At 46.1% G+C, this 21,717-nt stretch overlaps 1 protein-coding gene across 1 annotated transcript in view; it reads left to right on the top strand.

Moving 5' to 3' along the window:
* Positions 1 to 21,717, top strand: part of ZAP70 (zeta chain of T cell receptor associated protein kinase 70) — a 101,489-nt gene that overhangs the window by 24,515 nt on the left and 55,257 nt on the right. The window contains exon 2 of the mRNA XM_069217326.1: positions 20,450 to 20,904. Within this exon, the coding sequence (XP_069073427.1) occupies positions 20,503 to 20,904 (402 nt within the window). The 5' untranslated portion in view covers positions 20,450 to 20,502. The remainder of the gene's footprint in view (positions 1 to 20,449; positions 20,905 to 21,717) is intronic.

The raw sequence follows: 21,717 nt of genomic DNA, 5'->3' as shown, positions 1-21,717 counted from the left end.
TACACAGACACCCATGCATACACACACACACACACACACACACGTGACAGATACAGCCGTAATGCTGCTTTCCTTCACCCCCTCAAACACACATACAGGCACAGAAGCCAAAGACCAGCACATGCAGTAGTGGGTGCAAGCTTCTGTCTCACACAGACACCCATGCGTACACACACACACACACAAGCACACATGTGACATACAGCAGTAATGCTGCTTTCCTTCACCCTCTGAAACACACATACAGCCACAGAAGCCAAAGACCTGCACATGCAGCAGCGGGTGCAAGCTTCTGTCGCACACAGACACACACATGCGAGTGCACACATACACACACACGTAACAGATACAGCACTAATAGTGCTGTCCTTCGCCCTCTTAAACACACATACCTGCACAGAAGCCAAAGACCAGCACATGCAGCAGGGAGTGCAAGGTTCTGTCTCACACAGACACACATACACACACACACACGACAGATACAGCAGTAATGCCGCTTTCCTTCACCCTCCCAAATACCTGCACATGCAGCAGTGGGTGCAAGCTTCTGTCTCACACAGACACACATACCCACACACGCACACACACATGACAGATACAGCAGTAATGCCCCTTTCCTTCACCCTCCCAAATACCTGCACATGCAGCAGCGGGTGCAAGCTTCTGTCTCACACAGACACCCATGCATACACACACACACACACACACGTGACAGAGCCGTAAACCTGCTCTCCTTCACCCTCTCAAACACACATACAGGCACAGAAGCCAAAGACCAGCACATGCAGTAGTGGGTGCAAGCTTCTGTCTCACACAGACACCCATGTGCACACACACACACACACGCACACATGTGACACAGCAGAAATGCTGCTTTCCTTCACACTCTGAAACACACATACAGCCACAGAAGCCAAAGACTGCACATGCAGCAGCGGGTGCAAGCTTCTGTCTCACACAGACACACACATGCGAGTGCACACATACACACACACGTAACAGATATAGCACTAAAACCGGTCTCCTTTGCCCTCTTAAACACACATACAGCCACAGAAGCCAAAGACCTGCACATGCGGCAGCGGGTGCAAGCTTCTGTCTCACACAGACACACCCACACGTGACAGATACAGCCATAATGCTGCTTTCCTTCACCCTCTGAAACACACATACAGCCACAGAAGCCAAAGACCAGCACATGCAGTAGTGGGTGCAAGCTTCTGTCTCACACAGACACCTGCGCGTACACACACACACACACACACATGCACACATGTGACATACAGTCATAATGCTGCTTTCCTTCACCCTCTCAAACACTCATACAGGCACAGAAGCCAAAGACCAGCACATGCAGTAGTGGGTGCAAGCTTCTGTCTCACACAGACACCCATGCGTACACACACACACACACACACACACACGCGCACACATGTGACATACAGCAGTAATGCTGCTTTCCTTCACCCTCTGAGACACACATACAGCCACAGAAGCCAAAGACCTGCACATGCAGCAGCGCGGTGCAAGCTTCTGTCGCACACAGACACACACATGCGAGTGCACACACACACACGTAACAGATACAGCACTAATACCGCTGTCCTTCGCCCTCTTAAACACACATACCTACACAGAGGCCAAAGACCAGCACATGCAGCAGGGAGTGCAAGGTTCTGTCGCACACAGACACACACATGTGCATGCACACATACACACACACACGTAACAGATACAGCACTAATACCGCTGTCCTTCGCCCTCTTAAACACACATACATGCACAGAAGCCAAATACCAGCACATGCAGCAGGGAGTGCAAGCTTCTGTCTCACACAGACACACCCACACATGACAGATACAGCACTAATACCGGTCTCCTTCGCCCTCTTAAACACACATACAGCCACAGAAGCCAAAGACCAGCGCATGCAGCAGTGGGTGCAAGCTTCTGTCTTACATAGACACACACACACACGTGACAGATACAGCCATAATGCTCCTTTCCTTCACCCTCTCAAACACACATACAGGCACAGAAGCCAAAGACCAGCACATGCAGCAGTGGGTGCAAGCTTCTGTCTCACACAGACACCCATGTGTACACACACACACACGCACACATGTGACATACAGCAGTAATGGTGCTTTCCTTCACCCTCTGAAACACACATACAGCCAAAGACCTGCACATGCAGCAGCGGGTGCAAGCTTCTGTCGCACACAGACACACACATGCGAGTGCACACATACACACACGTAACAGATACAGCACTAATACTACTGTCCTTCGCCCTCTTAAACACACATACCTGCACAGAAGCCAAAGACCAGCACATGCAGCAGGGAGTGCAAGGTTCTGTCGCACACAGACACATACATGCGCATGCACACATACACACACGTAACAGATACGCAAAATATCTCTCTCCTTCGCCCTCTTAAGCACACATACCGGCACAGAAGCCAAAGACCAGCACATGCAGCAGCGGGCGCAAGCTTCTGTCTCACACGGGGACACACACACACACGTTAAAGATACAGCAGTAATGCTGCTTTCCTTCCCCCATTTCAAACACACAATACAGGCACAGAAGCCAAAGACCAGCACGTGGATCAGGGAGTGCAAGCTTCTGTTGCAAACAGACACACACATGTGCGCGCACACATACACACACATGTAACAGATACAGCATAAATACTGCTGTCCTTCGCCCTCTTAAACACACATACCTGCACAGAAGCCAAATACCAGCACATGCAGCAGTGGGTGCAAGCTTCTGTCTTACACAGACACCCATGCGTACACACACGCACACACACACACACACACACACGTGACAGATACAGCCGTAATGCTGCTTTCCTTCACCCTCTCAAACACACATACAGGCACAGAAGCCAAAAGCCACCACATGCAGTAGTGGGTGCAAGCTTCTGTCTCACACAGACACCCATGCGTACACACACGCACACACACATGTGACATACAGCAGTAATGCTGCTTTCCTTCACCCTCTGAAACACACATACAGCCACAGAAGCCAAAGACCTGCACATGCAGCAGCGGGTGCAAGCTTCTGTTGCACACAGACACACACATGCGAGTGCACACCTAAGCATACACGTAACAGATACAGCAGTAATACCACTGACCTTCGCCCTCTCTTAAAAACACATACCTGCACAGAAGCCAAAGACCAGCACATGCAGCAGGGAGTGCAAGGTTCTGTCGCACACAGACACACACATGCGCATGCACACATACACACACACGTAACAGATATAGCAAAATACCTCTCTCCTTCGCCCTCTTAAACACACATACCGGCACAGAAGCCAAAGACCAGCACATGCAGCAGCGGGCGCAAGCTTCTGCCTCACACAGGGACACACACACACATTAAAGATACAGCAGTAATGCTGCTCTCCTTCCCCCGTTTCAAACACACATACAGGCATAGAAGCCAAAGACCAGCACGTGCATCAGGGAGTGCAAGCTTCTGTCGCATACGCACACACACACACACACACAAACTCATGTGACAGATACAGCAGTATTGCTGCTTTCCTTCTCCCTCTCAAACACACATACTGGCACAGAAGCCAAAGACCAGCACATGCAGCAGCGGGTGCAAGCTTCTGTCGCACACAGACACACACATGTACGCGCACACATACACACACACGTCACAGATACAGCACTAATACCGCTGTCCTTCGCCCTCTTAAACACACATACCTGCACAGAAGCCAAAGACCAGCACATGCAGCAGGGAGTGCAAGGTTCTGTCGCACACAGACACACACATGCGCATGCACACATACACACACACGTCACAGATACAGCACTAATACCGCTGTCCTTTGCCCTCTTAAACACACATACAGCCACAGAAGCCAAAGACCTGCACATGCAGCAGTGGGGCAAGCTTCTGTCGCACACAGACACACACATGCATGCCCCCACATACACACACACGTAACAGATACAGCACTAATACCGCTGTCCTTAGCCCTCTTAAACACACATACCTGCACAGAAGCCAAAGACCAGCACACGCAGCAGGGAGTGCAAGCTTCTGTCGCACACAGACACACACATGTGCGCGCACACATACACACACATGTAACAGATACAGCATTAATACCGCTTTCCTTCACCCCCTTAAACACACATACAGGCACGGAAGCCAAAGACCAGCATATGCAGCAGCAGGCGCAAGCTTCTGTCTCACACAGGCACAACACACACACACACACACACTTTGCTGTGTTGTTGACAAGTCGTGTGCCATACAATTCCCAATTGAAATACAACTAAGATTGTGTGTCAAACTGTAGAGTTATACACCCCTTCCCCGGTGCATTTTCCCCTCCTCATTCCACTTGCTTCTTTTTAAAAGTAATGCTAGGCCTTGGAAGTCTGAAGCCAGACACCTCCCAGATCCTCAGCTGCAGAAGCCAGTCCATGCTCCTGGACATTGTGCCTGTGGCATGTGTCGAATCTCAGTGCGGCTAATACATTCCACATCTGTGTGCCTGAGGGCCCTCAGAATCAGCATATACAAATGCCTCAGGCGCCAAGGACGTGGCATGACCTAATGCTCTGGTGCTGGAGGTCAAGGCAGCTTGTGGTCGCGCATGACTGACTGGTTACTGCAAGTCCAGAAAAGACTAGACCGAATACCAGACACGAGTGCCTCGGGACCTGTGTGGCTGCCCACATGAAATGAACCAAGTCTGGCCTGCACAGTAGATTTCTGTCCAGTGCCCCAGTGTTGGTTCTGAATGTGAGATTACTATGTGATGATCCTTCGTGTTGCTCTAGTCTGCCTGTTTTCGAGAAAACTATAACTATAGTTTCCATCAAGAACTGGATTAGGAACCTCTACAGATGGTTCACCTCCTTTCTGCAAAACCATATGAAAAATAACAAGCCCCTGACATCATGACACATGCCAGGTCGCAAAGAGCCCAACCATTCTCAAACTGGATGATGACTGCAGCACTGCGCGGCCTGAGAGGACTCCAGAGCGGTAAGAAGCAGGACGGGGAATGGTGAACATGGAGGAATCACCCGTGAGTGGCAGTAGCAGAACAGGGAAGCGTTGTGGTGCATCTCTCCCGTGGGGTATCCAAGGGAGTACTACTTGAGCTGGTGGTGGAACGGAAATGCCAGCACACCAGGAAGGATGCGCTGCAAACCAATCGACCAAGCATTGCTATTAGTAAATAGGGCAATGCATAGGGTGACCAGATTTCAGTACCAAAACGGGATAGCTATTGACATAGAAATAGGACTGAACATTGTGACTGCTCTGACTACTACCAACGTACATATATATATATAGAGAGAGAGAGAGAGGGAGAGAGGGAGACAGCCTTCCTTAAGTTTTGTTCCAAGGACAGGAAGATTATTTTCATGCTTGGGTTATGGGCTCCATAAAGAGTGATCGCCCTCATTAAGTCCTGCTGTGCTGCGTGACTCAGGTCAAGCACCACAGCGGGAGACACTTTGATCAAGTAAACTCTCACAGATGTTATGAGAAGGCCGGTGTGAACGTAAGTCTTTTCAGCACGTGGTAAATGTGCATGCTCACCTGACCCTCTCTCAAAATCGGTTCATGTATTTAGTTTTTTTTTTAAATTGGCAGGACCCTGGGACAGTGTTTGAAAAGCCAGGACTGTCTGGGCAAATCCGGGACGTCTGGTCACCTTAGCAATGTACTGTTTAATTTTTGTTGTTTCCACACTTTGCACCTCTCAGCAGCAAACACGAGGCTTTTCGGAGGCTTACTGCTACAATAGGTTAACCCGGTGATGTCATCAGTGGTCAAGGAGGGCAGAATGCCACTTCCTCTACTCTGTGTGGTGAGAGAGAGATAGACAATGCAGGGGTGTGGGTGTAATTTATAGTCCTTGTATTGAATAACTGCTTGGTGGTGATAATAATGAGAAATGAACTGAAAAGAGCAAAAGGACAAAGCAGCGTGGTAGCCAGTGCTTAAATTGAGCCAGTGGTTGCAGTTGGGGCCCACCAGCTCGCGTGTTTTGGGGACCGGCGCTTATTTTTCCTCATTAGACCCAGAGCAAGAGTGAAAAACACACAAAGGGGAACGCATGATAAAGAGAATGGTGGAAAAAAATGACAAATAAAAAAAGTACAAACCTACAAAAGTGAGATAAAGGGGCAGGGTTTGTCTGGTGGTGGATTAAAGAGGCATGAGGTGGAATCAAGACTACACAGCTTTGGTAGTCGGCACGCCAACATACAGTAGTGCAGGCCACAGGCTTTTGTGCAAAACCTTGGACGTGTTCTACAGATCAAGCACTGTTGGCTGCTGGGCTGCTAAGACAGTGTAGTGTGAAAGCTGAGCTGCTAATAGTGTAGTCTGAAAAAAGCCTGAATAAAGAGCCAAACTTGCATTGAGCAAGTGTGGCTTAATCACATGCACTTCTTTTGGGTTCGTGCAAATTGTTAGTATGATGAAATATTTGAATGTGTAATGTTCATATAAAGAATACTGATACATGCGTAAATAATAATTTACTGTAAAGGACTTAGGGGGTCATTACGACCCTGGCGGTCATGGACCGCCAGGGCCAGGGACCGCGGATGCACCGCCAACAGGCTGGCGGTGCATCCAGGCCTATTCTGACCGCAGTGGTAAAGCCGCGGTCAGAAAAGGGAAACCGGCGGTTTCCCGCCAGTTTTCCCCTGGCCTGAGGAATCCTCCATGGTGGCGCTGCAGGCAGCGCCGCCATGGGGATTCCGACCCCCTTACCGCCAGCCTGGTTCTGGCGGTTTTGACCGCCAGAACCTGGTTGGCGGTAACGGGTGTCGTGGGGCCCCTGGGGGCCCCTGCAGTGCCCATGCCAATGGCATGGGCACTGCAGGGGCCCCCTAACAGGGCCCCACCAAGATTTTCAGTGTCTGCATAGCAGACACTGAAAATCGCGACGGGTGCAACTGCACACGTCGCACCCTTTCCACTCCGCCGGCTCCATTCGGAGCCGGCATCCTCGTGGAAGGGGGTTTCCCGCTGGGCTGGCGGGCGGCCTTCTGGCGGTCGCCCGCCAGCCCAGCGGGAATCTCAGAATTACCGCAGCGGTCTTTTGACCGCGCAGCGGTATTCTGACAGCGGTACTTTGGCGGGCGGCGGCCCTTAATGTTTCCATCCATATCAATGTCTTATGTCTGTTCAGTAAAATGTTGAGGTTCTATCATCTGAGGTCGGCTCCCTGTCGACCAAAAGAAAGCAGATTGGTAGCGCCTAGAGCCATCATAAAGGTTGGACTTGACTGTACTACCCTCGCTCTAGCTCGGTCGTCATAAGTACTGAATGTCCCCAACTTACAGTCATCCAATGTGTGCCTATCACTGCAGTAGCTGGAGGTAAAACCTCAGATTTGATCACCTCTTAAGCTGACGTCATGTCAAATGGCTTTTTGTGAATGACTGAGTAGTCTTCAAGGCACCCTTCACCTCTGTTGGGTCCCCTCTGCAAGTCCTACCAAATTAGATTTAATTTCTCCAAAACATGCTGCAATGGCAAAAGCGAACATAACTTCTCAGCTAAGGAACACAGAGTAGGTAGCCAACTGCTAGGGGTCTGCTAACCCACATAATTTGTTGCAGCATAATTATGTGAAATTACAGCAAAAAGTACACAAAATTAGCATAATTAGGTGAAATGCTTGTGACACTCAAAAAATTACCCGAGTGGTGCATCAGCCTGAAATTCAACTTGAAAATGTAATTTCAAGTTAATTGCCAGTCGCTCGCATTCCAAACAATACTACTAGTGTTCGAATTTGTAATTTTGCTCTCAAAAATTAACTTAACAGTCCACTCAGATAAAAAAATAAATCTACCTAAAATGTTTGATGATCCCCTACATTAAAGGAACTGCCGCTAGAGTTCAAAACAGTGGCGTTCTCATTCAGATGTGTAGTTTCACAAACAAAAATTATCTGAACAGTGTGCTTTGGTATAAACTCTACCTGAAATGATGCTCATGTTCAAAAATTACCCGAACAGTACATTTTACGTTAAAATGTCTCCCCGAAATTATTCAATGTGGCATAATGGCATAATCTATGCAATTTTCCTTAAATTTCATTACATAAAATTACCAAAATTACTCCAATTATGCAGGCGTTATTAAAATTTCAGCCTAGCCTAAAAGTTACCCTTGAGAACGGATTGCCTGTTGTCACCACTTGCTCATGTCGGAAGCGCTGATGGGTTCTTCACTCCCCTCCGCTGCGGGTATATCTCTTCATTAATTCAGTGTCCTTTAATAAAGTGAGACAGTGGAGAGAACTGAGGAAAATGAAAAGTCAACCAACAATCAGGAAGGTTGTACAATGTCCGGGTTTGCATACCAGTCACTGAGTTTGTCTAACACCTAATTTGCACACAGTTCCTTATTTTCTGCAGATGCACTGATCCATCACAACGTAAAATGGAGTTTGTTAGGATTTACAGAACACTGCCCCATCAATATGAATCAGGCTGGATTTTATTTTCTAATGAAAATGGCTGGGATTGCAGTGATGAAGACCAGCAAGGAGCAGAGGATGACCACCCTTGCATTGCAAAAATCTTGACTTGCCAATTTTTAGTTCTGGTGCTAACCAAGACCTTTTGATTTTAGTAAAAGTAGATGTATAGTACATTTACTTATATTGGGTTTTCAGCCAGCCCTCTTCACCGAGTGCACAGCTATTGTGTCATTCACATGTTTCTTCTGCCTGCTACAACATAGAGAGCGGGTCAGCGGGTCAGCCCATCAGTCACTGGATCACTGAACTATGAGTGACGGCATTCTGCTCTTTCATAAGGTGCACATCCACAAAGTAGTCCTCCTCAGTGCCATGTACCACCATGGAAGGGTGTGCCTTTTGAGACTGCATCTGTTTAAATTAAGGAGTGCCTGGCCGCTTCACCAACAATGTATGTCTGTAAGATCTTGACAAAATAAAATAAGCACTGACAAAGGCAAAAGGTTTGCAACAAATGCCAGGCCTGTTGTTTTTGCTTGTTTTCTGACTGCAGGAAATTGGCATGATGAAAAGGACACTGGAGGAGCATCCAGTGGTCTCCTAGACCATTGTGTACATCCCCTAATGGCCACTTTAATTAAGTGGAAGATGGTTTTACAAACTTATCGCGTGTCCTTCTACAGTGAATGGTCTATGGCCGCAATCACAGTTGTAAAACATTGCTACATGCCATTGGAAATGGTTAAGAAGGGGAAGAATATTTTAGGCCCCCTTTTCCTAACAGTTGGTTAGTCAGTACATGTAAAGACATTTGGGCCCATATTTATACTTTTTGACGCTAAACTGCGCTAACGCAGTTTAGCGTCAAAAAGTTTTGCGCCGGCTAACGCCATTCTGAAGCGCCATGCGGGCGCCGTATTTATTGAATGGCGTTAGCCGGCGCAAGCAGACCGGCGCTGCCTGGTGTGCGCGAGAAAAACCACGTACACCAGGCAGCGCCGGCGTAGGGGGAAAATGGCGCATGGGCGTCTTAAAATGGGGCAAGTCAGGTTACGTCGAAAAAATCGTCGTAACCCGACTTGCGCCATTTATTTTCGACGCCCATCCCCCATCAACATGACTCCTATCATTGTAAAGATAGGAGTCATGCCCCCTTGCCCAATGGCCATGCCCAGGGGACTTCTGTCCCCTGGGCATGGTCATTGGGCATAGTGGCATGTAGGGGGGCACAAATCAGGCCCCCCTATGCCAAAAAAAATTATTAAAAAAAAATAAAAAAATACTTACCTGAATGTCCCTGGGGTGGGTCCCTCCAGCCTTGGGTGTCCTCCTGGGGTGGCCAAGGGTGGCAGGGGGGGTCCCTGGGGGCAGGGGAGGGCACTCTGGGCTCATTTTGAGCCCACTTGTCCCTTAACGCCATGCCTGACCCAGGCGTTAAAAAGCGGCGCAAATGCGCCGTTTTTAGCCACGCCCACTCCCGGGCGTCTCTTTTGCCCGGGAGTATAAATACCACGTAAAGGCCTGGGAGTCATTTTTTAGACGGGAACGCCTCCCTTGCATATCATTAACGCAAGGAAGGGGTTCACGCTAAAAAATGACGCACATTCCGGGAACTTTGGCGCTATTCGCCTCTAACGCCATAGTATAAATATGGCGTTAGTTGGCGTTAGTTTAGCGTCGAATTTGCATCGAAAAAAACGACGCAAATTCGGCGCAAACGGAGTATAAATACGGCCCTTGATACATTGCAACTTTGAATTTTGCTGTTCTGTAGCCTATGGTTTTGCTAATCAGGGGCTTTGCAACCACATAATCCATTGGGACCTCAGGCCTTCTGTTTGAAAGATAGAGTTATTGATGATCCCAAACTCCTGCTGGGGTTCTGAGTCTGAAAAATACACCCCATATTGAAACATTCACATCCTGAAACTGACATGGGTTTCAATAAGATTGTGTACTGTAATCAACTGGTATCTCCAGACATTGGGCCTGATTCTAACTTTGGAGGACGGTGTTAAACCGTCCCAAAAGTGGCGGATATACCACCTACCGTATTACGAGTTCCATAGGATATAATGGACTCGTAATACGGTAGGTGGTATATCCGCCACTTTTGGGACGGTTTAACACCGTCCTCCAATGTTAGAATCAGGCCCATTGTAATTACAGACTGCTCACATTATAACTAAGGCTCCCAGTCTCCCCTTCTTGATTTTTCAATATCTCCACTGATTAATTACTGTCTAGTCTCCGGCATTTATTCTTAAATATAGAAAAAAATGAAAATAGGTCGTCTGTAGAGTGGCTCACAATACTGTTGGGCATGATCAGGAGGCCAATGGCTGTGCAGATTGATGGAGAGGGGTTAAATAAAGGCACAGAGCTCCCAAATGAAGCTGAAATAGCTATAGGTGTGCGCATCTATGTACCTATAATGCAAATATTTTTTTATCTGTGTCTTTGTATGGTAATAGCCCCTTACTGAATAATTCTCAAAAGGCATTCAAGCTGGCCACATTTATTGTAGAAATACAAAAGTGTACTGGTTGCATTTGCTAAAACGAAAACACAAAATCAGATGAGCAAAATGAATACATGGATTAATATAGACAACAATGTGAAGAAAAAAATCAGTATCATTAAACTTGGATTCATGAGCACATTTGTTAATGGCCAGATCTTGAGTTCTGATCCAACCCAGTGCAAGAAATACCCTAGTTTACAGATCATGGTATTGTGTTGTGAAATCCTACATACAGTGTATTCCATAAAATAGAGACACCCAAGTTCTGTATGGCAGAGTCTTGTGTTCGTACATGGCAACAGTTTCGAAGAGGAAAGTGGCAGATTTAAGTATTTACCGCACTGACTTATATTGAAGCAGAGTCAATTGCAGGCATGGGACAGCCAAAATAAAGTCATTTTTGGCTTCAAAAATCGAGAGTCTCCTTCCTGAATTGGGAGGTATATGTATTGTACAGAATGTTTGAAAGGAAGAGCCAATTCACCGGCACTTAGCTGTGTTTACCCGTATGCCTTGCATCTGAAAAGATTTGTAGGCCGTGATTACGAGTACACACTGATGAATGAGTGCTGGTTTCCAGCACCTGTAAGCACCACCACAAATTAAGCCCTGACTTCAGGAAATATTTAGGGATGTCCAAAACGTATGAAGTGTCGCCTCACTCTGCGACGGCGAGGTGTGCCATGGGCATTACGGTGGGTGTTCCCATGTAACACTTATGGCCTTTGTCACATTCACAGATTTACAAGATGTGGTAAAGCTTCAGGAAATATTTAGGGATGTCCAAAACGAATGAAGTTTTCTTTTGCGTGATTACACACAATTTCAGAAAAATGACCTGAGATTATTCTTGACTTGAGGTATTTACCAGACCGGGTGTTTGTTTTTTCTGGGTTCATTACATACATCCTATTTCAAGTTTTTAAGGGGCTTATTTACAAGCCCCTCTGCACTGCCCGAACGTCCCTTTTAGTGACGGTCCAGCGGCACACACTGCAGGGCCATATCTACAAGGCCACGTAAAGCCACCCTGCGTGGCTTTTCATGGCCTTGTAAATATAGACCGAGGCGAGGCAACGCAGCGCAAGTTGCTGTGTCGCCTTACTCTGCGACAGCGAGGTGTGCCATGGGCATTACAGTGGGTGTTCCCATGTAACACTTATGGCCTTTGTCACATTTACAGATTTACAAGATGTGGTAAAGCTGGGAACGCATCAAATGCCTAAGCTTCTCCAGGGGAGGCATAAGGGAGGCACAACGAGGAGAAATGCCTTTATTTCTCCTTGTTTTCCCTTTTTCTATGTGTGCTGCATTTTGCAGCACACATAGAAAGAGGAATATGCCTCTCAGGATTGTTTTTGTGCAGGAAAGTGTCTCTTCCTGCACCAAAACAATCATCCCTGCAACGCAGGCACCCTCGCATCATGCAAGCATGCCTGCGTTGGCTCATGGCAGCTTATTATGGGCCAGCGCAGGGGAAAAGGACAGGAATGCGCCGTAGCTCATAGATACAGCACATCCTGCCCTTTTCTTTTGCTGCTGCAAGAAGGCTCACGGCGCTACCCTGCGCCAAGAGCTTGTGAATAAACCTCCATGTTTTTACTCAGAAATGGAGCACGATCTCCAAAACTCAGTGCCTACAACGTCAGATTATAATTTTTTCCAGTAATTACTCGTATTTTTCTTGCCTGTTAATTTCGTCTGATTTGGCCAAATTTCTGGGGTATGATATTTATTGCATCTGGTAATTACATCAATGAGAAGAACTCTGCAGTGGTCGATATTGCAGTCCCTGCTCAAAAAGGAGATGGTTCAGGGATCAAATTTTTGCCCAATTTTCGCAACAGGGCCTTATATTTTAAACGTTCTTTGCTTTTATGCCCTGGTCTGGCAGCAGGGTTTTGCAGCATCTGCAAAATTGTTTAACCGAGCCCTGTAAGCAGTCCCTCCTACCTCTATACACTTCCTGCCTCAGTTTCCTGTCGAAAAACAAAACAACTACAGCGACCTTCGCAGGCCTTTCTATGGCAAACATATTGGTTTCCTTTTTATGGTTTTGCACAAAACAGAAGCGTTACCATCATTTACTAATGTTTCAAATACTGCAGGTCATGATGAGCTAAGGTATATCACGTCTTCTTCCCGTCCAGTGTTGTTGCGGGATAAACACAGAATATCACCAAGGTATGTGGTGTGATGTGCAATGGTGCACTCTTAGCACCTCTTTATTTTTAACTTTTGTTTTTGTAAAGCGTGTCAAGCAGCTGGGATCCAACTTCCAACACTTACAGGACCAGATGCAGAAGCCTTTTTGCAGTTGCAATGGTCCTATTGCAGAATCGAGCATTTACAGGTGCACAAAGGCTTTTTCTAATGTATGAAACCCAACTTGCGAGTCAGTAACACATTACTGAATCGCAGTATGAGTTTGTGACCTAATAGCGATTCATGTTTGGAAGGGGCGTGTTTAGGGCGTCTCTTCTAAATCCTAAATTGTAGAGGTATGTACTAATGATTTGTGACCAAAATACAATGGCAATATATTCATACTTTACCACCAACTCACCCGTTTGCAAATGGGAATGTCTAGCGCTCCCATGGACCACTGTCTACTCTTAAAAAAATGAATTTGATTTTTTTATTTTTTTAACACATCTTGTTTTTTCCATAAGGAGGTTTCATTTAAACAACTGGTTGCGTTATATATAAGCAATCACATACATGGTGGTCTGCTGACACCTATAGGTCACCATTCCTGAGATGGCAGCGAATCCTAGTGAGTCACAAATTGCAACCTACCTCATTAATATTCATGAGGTAGGTCGAATTGCAACCCACTACAAAATGGCAATTTTCAAAATGACCTATTAGTACAAAGGTCACTTCACAAAATACCTTGCTGGTTGCAAAAATACAGGTTGCACATTTTGTAACCAGTTGTGCAGGTGTTTTGCTGGGTATGGGACATGACATATTTTGTGCTTGCTACAAGCAACGTTTGTGGTAATGTCAGGACAACCAGCAGTAAAAAACAGCCCACCAGACCATAAAACAGGCCCACAGACAGCCAGAACATCGACCCAGAACCTGACATGTCAGACCAACCCTTCTGGCACTGCCTAATTGCCCTAAAGGCCAGTCCAACCTTGACACGTGGTGTTACATTCCTTACAAAAATCCTACGTTATCTAACAAGGCATAGTAAGTAGCAGAATTATTGTAGGTTGAAGAATGTGGTGCAACTTTAAAATGAAACGACTGAGGGTGAGGGACAGGTGTTTGAGACCAAACCAGTTTTATAAAATCCTGTTTATTGAAGAAAATACTGGCATTTAGAAAGGTCCACACTAACTACATTGGTTTAGGAATCAATTCCTCCAAGTCAGCTCACATTTGTCCCAGAAAAAGGGAAATCAGTGTGGTAACATTGATTACTACATACTATGCCTATTTGTTTGGAGTTTACAAAGTATTACTTGTAATCTCTTAGTAATGCTGCAAAACAGAATTACCAGTATCCCTAGTATCAGTAATACCATGAGTGAGTCCCAAATACTATTTTAGTGACTACAGAGTCACATTCTTTATCCTTACCAAGACTGGAGAGCCTCGATGCCTTCTCATGCTGCTTCCTTTCGCCTCACTACACTTCTGATCTCCTGATCTTATCATTTCAATTATTTTTTCCTCTGCTTTTTTGCTTTGCCACTTTGTTCATATGTTTCTCTTCCATCTTATTTCTCCCCTTTCCATCTTTTTCGTTTACTCTGGGTTAAGGTCTAATGACGATGAAAAGTAAGTCCCGGCCCTCAAAAATGAGTGCTGGTTTCCAGCACCTGCCACCACCAGCACAAATTAAGCCCTGACTTCAAGCAGTTTTCAGCAGTCCAAAATTTATGTAATTTTTGTTGGTGTACTTACATAACAAATTGAAAAATCTGAGATGATTCCAAATGCCAATCTGGCATATCACACAAAAAGCTGTGCAAAAAATATTAGCGCTGCATGCAGCAGGTGATTGTGTTGTGATCATTCACAATGTTTTCATGCTCTGGGGATAGAATTTTTAACTGAACAAACATGAAATTACACAAAATGACATAATTGTATAGTTTCAGAAAATGTTCTTAACAAGCAATATGAGAAATCACACAAGATCACATCTGTGTAATGAAAATGCAAGATCACACCTGGGTTAGTAACGTTTTACCTTTTCCTAGTCACAGACCTGTCTAATTTACAGTAGTTTGGTAGTAGTAAATCCTATGTTTTGTGAAGGGATCAGTAACACGTCTAGGAAAGGATTCTCCACTGATGGTGGATGCTACAGCTGGATTACCTCTGCTATGCTCTCTCCATGGTGGTGAGAATTTCACCAGACGACTCCTGTTAGAAACTGGGTCTCTAGTCGGCAGAGGTATGCACCCTGTCCAAGTAGGGACCACAATCCTAGTCATGGTAAGTTACAACACAACCTAAGTTATCCTGTGCTCACTCTTTGGTTGCTTGGTACAGAGCAGGCAGGCTTACCTTATAAAGCAATATGTAAAGTATTTGTGCAATAACTCATACAGTAACAGTGAAAACACCACAAAAAGCACTCCACACCAGTTTAGGAAAATAGATAATATTTACCTGAATGAAATAAGACCAAAATGACAAAAAATCCAATATGCACGTCAAGATATGTTTTAAAGGTTTAAATGAGTCTTGATCCACAAGAATCAGTGGTTGTATCCTTTTAACACACAGTACCTGGGATGCGTGAAAAATAACTACGCATAGGTGCTGCAGAGGAGGAGATGTGTCAGAAAATAAAGCGATGCGTCAGTTTTTCCGGCATGGCAAAGGCAATGCATCATTTATTTCCACGTGTTAAAGTGATGGGTCGGTTTCTGGGAGGAGCCTTGGTTCCTCACTGCGATGCAGGGATATATTGATACCCAGGAACGATGGCTGAAAAATCTAAAATGCGCCGGTAGGATGGAGCAGGCGCTGCATCGATCCGGTAGGCGATGCAGCAATTTTTCAGCCATGAGGCAGGCGCTGCATCCATTTTTGCAGGCATTGCTTTGATTTTCCAACGCGCTGGATTTTCTGCCATAGTGAAGTCTTTGATGGCCCTGAGACTTCAGAACAGGAGGCAAGCTCAATCCAAACCCTTGGAGAATACTTGTGGGAAAAGGCAGAGTCCTTCCAGCAAAGTAAGGGGCCACCAGGCAGCAGGGCAATAAGCAGGGGAGCAGTCCTTCCAGGAAAGCAGCCCAGATGAGCCCTTTGGGCAGCAGGGCAGTCCCTCTCACAGAGTCCAGTTGTAGGTCCAGAAATGTCTGATTTGGTGGGGTCACAGAGCCAGTATGTATACACAAATGTGCCTTTGAAGTGGAGGAAACTTCAAAGAGTGGCTTTGAAGTGTAGAAGTTCCCCTTTCAAACCAGCCCTGTCTGCCAGGAGATCTGTGGGGGGTGATCAGTCCTCTGTGTGAGATCAGGTCACTAGCCTGTGAAGTTTACGTGAGAGCCACTCCACCCTTCCTGCCCAGGAAAACCAATCACTATGCAGATGAATGCAGATGCAGCTGATGCCCTATGTTTATGGCTGTCTGGGTGGAATGCACAACCAGCACAGACCAGATGTGGATTGGAGATAGGCTGTAAGACACAGAGAGCAGTAAGGGCAGAAAAATCCCTACTTTCTAAAAGTGGCATTTCTAAAATAGTAATGTAAAATCCAACTTCACCAGTAAGTAGGATTTCTCACTACCATTCCAACCATGCCAAACTTGACAAGGTTACTCCTCTCGGATCATACATTACCACTTAAAAGTATATACGGGAATTTCCAATGCTGGTCTATGAAGGGGGAGCAGGCTTCACAGTAGTGAAAAGTGACTTTGGGAGTTTTTTCAGTACCAGGACATGTAAAACGTATAAGTACATTTCCTGCCTTTTACTTACATAGCACCCTGCCCAATGGGTTACTTAGGAACTACCTTAGGGGTGACATATGTAATAAAAGGAGAATTTAAGGCTTGGCAAGCAGTTTTAAATGCCAAGTCAAAGTGGCAGTAAAACTGCACACACAGGCCGTGTAATGGCAGACCTGAGACATGGTTAAGGAGCTACTTATGTAGGTGGCACAATCAGTGCTGCAGGCCCAATAGTAGTATTTAATTTACAGGCCCTGGGCACATCTAGTGCACTTTACCAGGGACTTATAGGTACATTAAAAATGCCAATTGCGAATGAGCCAATGTTACCATGTTTAGGGGAGAGAGTACAAGCACTTTCAAACTGGTAGGCAGTAGTAAAGTGTGCAAAAATCTGGGGAAAGACCACCCTAAGGCTGTCAGGTCTAACGTGTCCCAACAAGCTGAAAATGGAGAGAGCTACCCAACCCCTTGGGAGCTCTCTTCACTAAGGTGGAAGAATCTGGAGAGACCATCAGCATCGGCGCTGTCAGTCCCCTGGCGATGCTGCTCAATAAAGTCCATTCCCTTTAGGGAGGTGGAACCCTCAAGAGTTTAGGATTTTCACCCCTTATTTGCTTGAGCCATATGAGGGGTCTGTGGTCTGTCAGAAACTGGAAGTATGTCCCAAACGGGTATGGTTTCAGCTTCTTCAGTGCCCAGACCACAGCAAATGCTTCTCTTTCAATGCACTCCACTTCTGTTCTAGTGGAAGTAACTTCCTGCTAATGAAGGCTACTGGATGGTTTAGGCCCTCCTCATTCAGCTGTGCTAAGACTGCCTCATGCCATGCTCTGTAGCGTCCATCTGCACAATGAATTCCTTGGAGTAATCAGGGGCCCTGAGCATAGGTGCTGTGCACATGGCTTTCTTGAGAGAATCAAAGGCTTTTTGACAAGCATCTGTCCAGATCCCCAGCCTGGGCTGCCTCTTAGAAGTCAGCTCAGTTAAGGGGGCAACAATGGTGCCATATCCCTTAACACATCTTCTGTAATAGCCAGTGAGGCCTAGGAAGGCTCTCACGTCCGTTTGAGTTTTAGGTGGGTGCCAGGCCATGATGATTTCAATCTTGGCCTGGAGGGGCTCCACCTTGACACCAAATACCAGGTGTCCCAAATGCACCACAGCACCCTGTCCAATCTGGCATTTATTGGCCTTGATAGTCAGGACTGCCTATTGCAGGGCCTGAAGCACCACTTGGAGGTGATGCAGGTGTTCCTCCCAGCTGTCACTGGCAATTTCATCAAAGTAGGCAGCACAGAATGCCTCCTTACCAGCCAGGAATCAGTTAACCAACCATTGGAAGGTAGCAGGGGCATTCTTCAAGCCAAAGAGCATCACCCGGAATTAGTAATGGCCCTCACGGGTTGAGTATGCTGACCTCACTTTTGTTCCTTCAGTCAATGCGATGTGCCAGTACCCGGATGTTAAATCATAAGTACTGAGAAATTTGGCAGTGCCAAGCCTGTCAGTGAGCTCATCAGCTCTAGGGATGGGGTGGGAGTGAGTCTTGGTGATGGAATTGAGGCCTCTGTAGTCCATGCAGAACCAAAGTTCTGGTTTGGTTCCCGGTAGGGCAGCCTTTGGTACCAACACCACGGGTCTGCACCAGGGACTGCTAGCAGGTTTAATCACTCCTAATGCTAGCATCTTGGAGACTTCCTCCTGCATGCCGGCTCTCACCCTCTCTAACAACCTGTAAATTTTGTTCTTTATAGAGGGACTGTATCCTATGTCAATATCATGGACTCATAGATGTCTGAGTCCAAGGGTAGGTGAGAATAGGGAGGCAAACTGTCCCAGCAACTGGTTATAGTCACCTTGCTGCTCTGGGGTCACGGTGGCAGAGAGGTTGACACCCTCCACTGACTCATCACTTACCTGTGCATAGAGCAGGTCACGGAGAGGTTCATTCTCCTCCTCCACATCCTCACCTGTCACACGGAGCATGCTCACATCGGACCTTTCAAAGTGAGGCTTGACTCTATTGACATGGAGCATTCTTATGGGGCTCCTAGTGGTCTGGAGATCTACTAAGTAGGTGGCCTCCCCCTTACACTCATTGATCTCTTATGGCCCAGTCCAGCTGTCCTGGAGAGCTCTGGGCTCTACTGGATCCATGACACATACTTTGTAGCCAAGTTGAAACTCCACCAGAGTGGCCTTTTTGTCACACCAGCATTTCATTACCTCCTGGCTGGCCTCGAGGTTGCTCTTGGCCTTTTTCCAGAAGTGGTGCATCTGGTTCTGGAGGGCCAACATGGTGTTCTCACATCCCTCCTTTATAATACTCAGGGTTCCCCTCGCAGGGTGGCCATAGAGGCGTTTGAAGGGACTGACCCTACTCCTTTCTGTGGCACCTCCCTGTAGGCAAAGAGAAGGCGTTGCAAGAGGTCATCCCACTTACACCTCAGGTAGGCCTGCAATCATGCCCTTCACAGTCTTGTTGAACCTTTCAACTAGACCATTAGATTGGGGGTGATAGGGTGTAGTGAACTTATAAGTTACACCACATGCATCCCGCAAGGACTCCATGTGCACAGATGTAAAGTTAGTGCCTACGTCAGACCACTCCCTCCAAAAAATCATGAGTTTCCATCAGTGCCCGTGGCCAGAATAAAAATACGACCAGTTTCCTGCCCATTACTGCATTTGCTGACCTTGCCTCATGCTTCCTGATTTATGGGGCATGTGTAGGGCTGGAAGTATGCTGCAACCAGCTTCACCTTATCCACTTCTTTTCTTTATCCTCTGTGGCTTGCAATGGGATGGAACTAGAGCTGATCTACTTCTTCCACATTAATCCTTTTCTGATCCCCACCACATCAACATCATATTACTCAAGAAAAACATTATCTAAGTACTCTTTTCCATCTGTAATTCAGATAGAAAAAGAACTTGTTCTTGATGTGGTTCTTCTCCACTTCTGGTGCCAGCCCGCATTCCACCTCTGCAGCCAAAATGATGAAGGAGGGTCAATAAAGTGTGGTACCTGAATATTGTCATCAAACTATGCCCTGGAATAAATAGTGTCCTAAATATGACCTAAAAATGTCATCCCAACATTTAAGGGAATAGGGCACCAGAACTGTGTGGTTACATTCTACTCTCTGACTGTGAAGGTGGGTACAAAGATTTAGGAGGAGGATCCATAAGGACATTTTTATGGCCACTTTAAGTTAATTTTGCCCTCCTGTACTAGAGAGACCAGCAAAGCCATCCCTCACAGCAATCTACACAAGAAATTCAAACCTCATCTGACATGTCACTGATGCTTACCCTGCTCTGTTGACCTGCAGGTGCATTGATTTATCAGGAAACGTCCGACTTTGAGGTAGACCTCGCTTCTGTAATATAATTTCACAACAACTACAAGTGAATAAAGAGTGCAAAGAAAAAAACGACTTTGATACTCTCGAGTCCTAATATTTTGCATTTATGTTTCAGGTGTATTTATACAGGTTTTATGAGTACCTCAGAGAAATAACGCAAGTCGCAATATGCCTGATGCAGCTACTCACTTGCCATTTTACTATGGCAGTATTTCCCGGAGGGAAGCAGAAGAATACCTCAAGCTGGCCGGCATGATGGATGGCCTGTTCTTGCTGAGACAGTGTCTGCGGAACTTAGGTGGTTATGTCCTCTCAGTGGTCTATGATCTGCGCTTTTATCACTACACCATAGAGCGTCAATTGAATGGCACCTATGCAATTGCAGGAGCAAAGCCCCACTGTGGACCAGCTGAGGTGTGTGAGTACTATTCAAAGGACCCTGATGGATTGTGCTGCATGCTGCGCAAACCGTGCAATCGACCAAGTGGTGTGGATATTCAGCTTGGAATCTTTGACAGCCTACGGGAAAACATGGTACGAGAGTATGTCCGACAAACTTGGAAACTAGAGGTATGTTTAGCTTTTTAATCCTACTGTCTGGCTTTCAAAGAATTGTCAGTATCTTTCTAGACCCAAATCAGTCTAGGTGAGTGGCAGAAACTCTGGAAACAATAACTAGAAAAAGCCCTGTACTTCTCGATCCTTATTGATTTTTAGGATTTCTTACCTCCTGGTCACCTTTAGCGCATCCTATTTTAAACATATGCAAATGAGTTTGTGTTCCTTGGCTAATTTTTGACCCATTTTCAATTGTGCATACTTTCAGTGGAGACAAAACAGTATATTATCAAGCTACTGTGCTGAAAGTCACTATACAGTTTTGAGTGTTATCAATGTTTGGTGAGTGTTTTGGAATTTATGTGTGTAATGTCTGCCACTTAAAAGTGTTCCTGTTTATGCCAACATGGTACTTACTTTCCAAGGGAGGAGCTTCAATGGCCCTAAAAGCTCCATATACTCACACCTCTCCAGCTACTCTCATGGTTTGCATTCTCACCTCGACTTAGTGAATTCAACACACACATTCTGCTAACACTCTGACACTTGACGTGGCAGGATGATAAAAAAAATATCAATTTCTCTTTTGTGAAAGGAAAATCCTGTAAGTCAGCCCACACATCAACAGGGGACAACCATTGCCTACAGGGCAACTTTGCCACCCTTTGAGAATGGAGATCCAGGCGTTTACCAGGGTAGCATCTTTGACTAGCAGAAAAACTATCTGATGCCATTGTATGAGAGAAATCATGATCCAGGGGAGGCTTTACTAAGTCAATATATTAACAGAATAGGCGCCAAGACAGTCAATCCTGATTGCCATCT

Source organism: Pleurodeles waltl, chromosome 12, assembly GCF_031143425.1.
Source record: "Pleurodeles waltl isolate 20211129_DDA chromosome 12, aPleWal1.hap1.20221129, whole genome shotgun sequence".
In the NCBI taxonomy this organism is placed as follows: Eukaryota; Metazoa; Chordata; class Amphibia; order Caudata; family Salamandridae; genus Pleurodeles; species Pleurodeles waltl.
The sequence above is the reverse complement of the archived record's forward strand: the minus strand, read 5'-3'. Positions and strand labels throughout refer to the sequence as shown.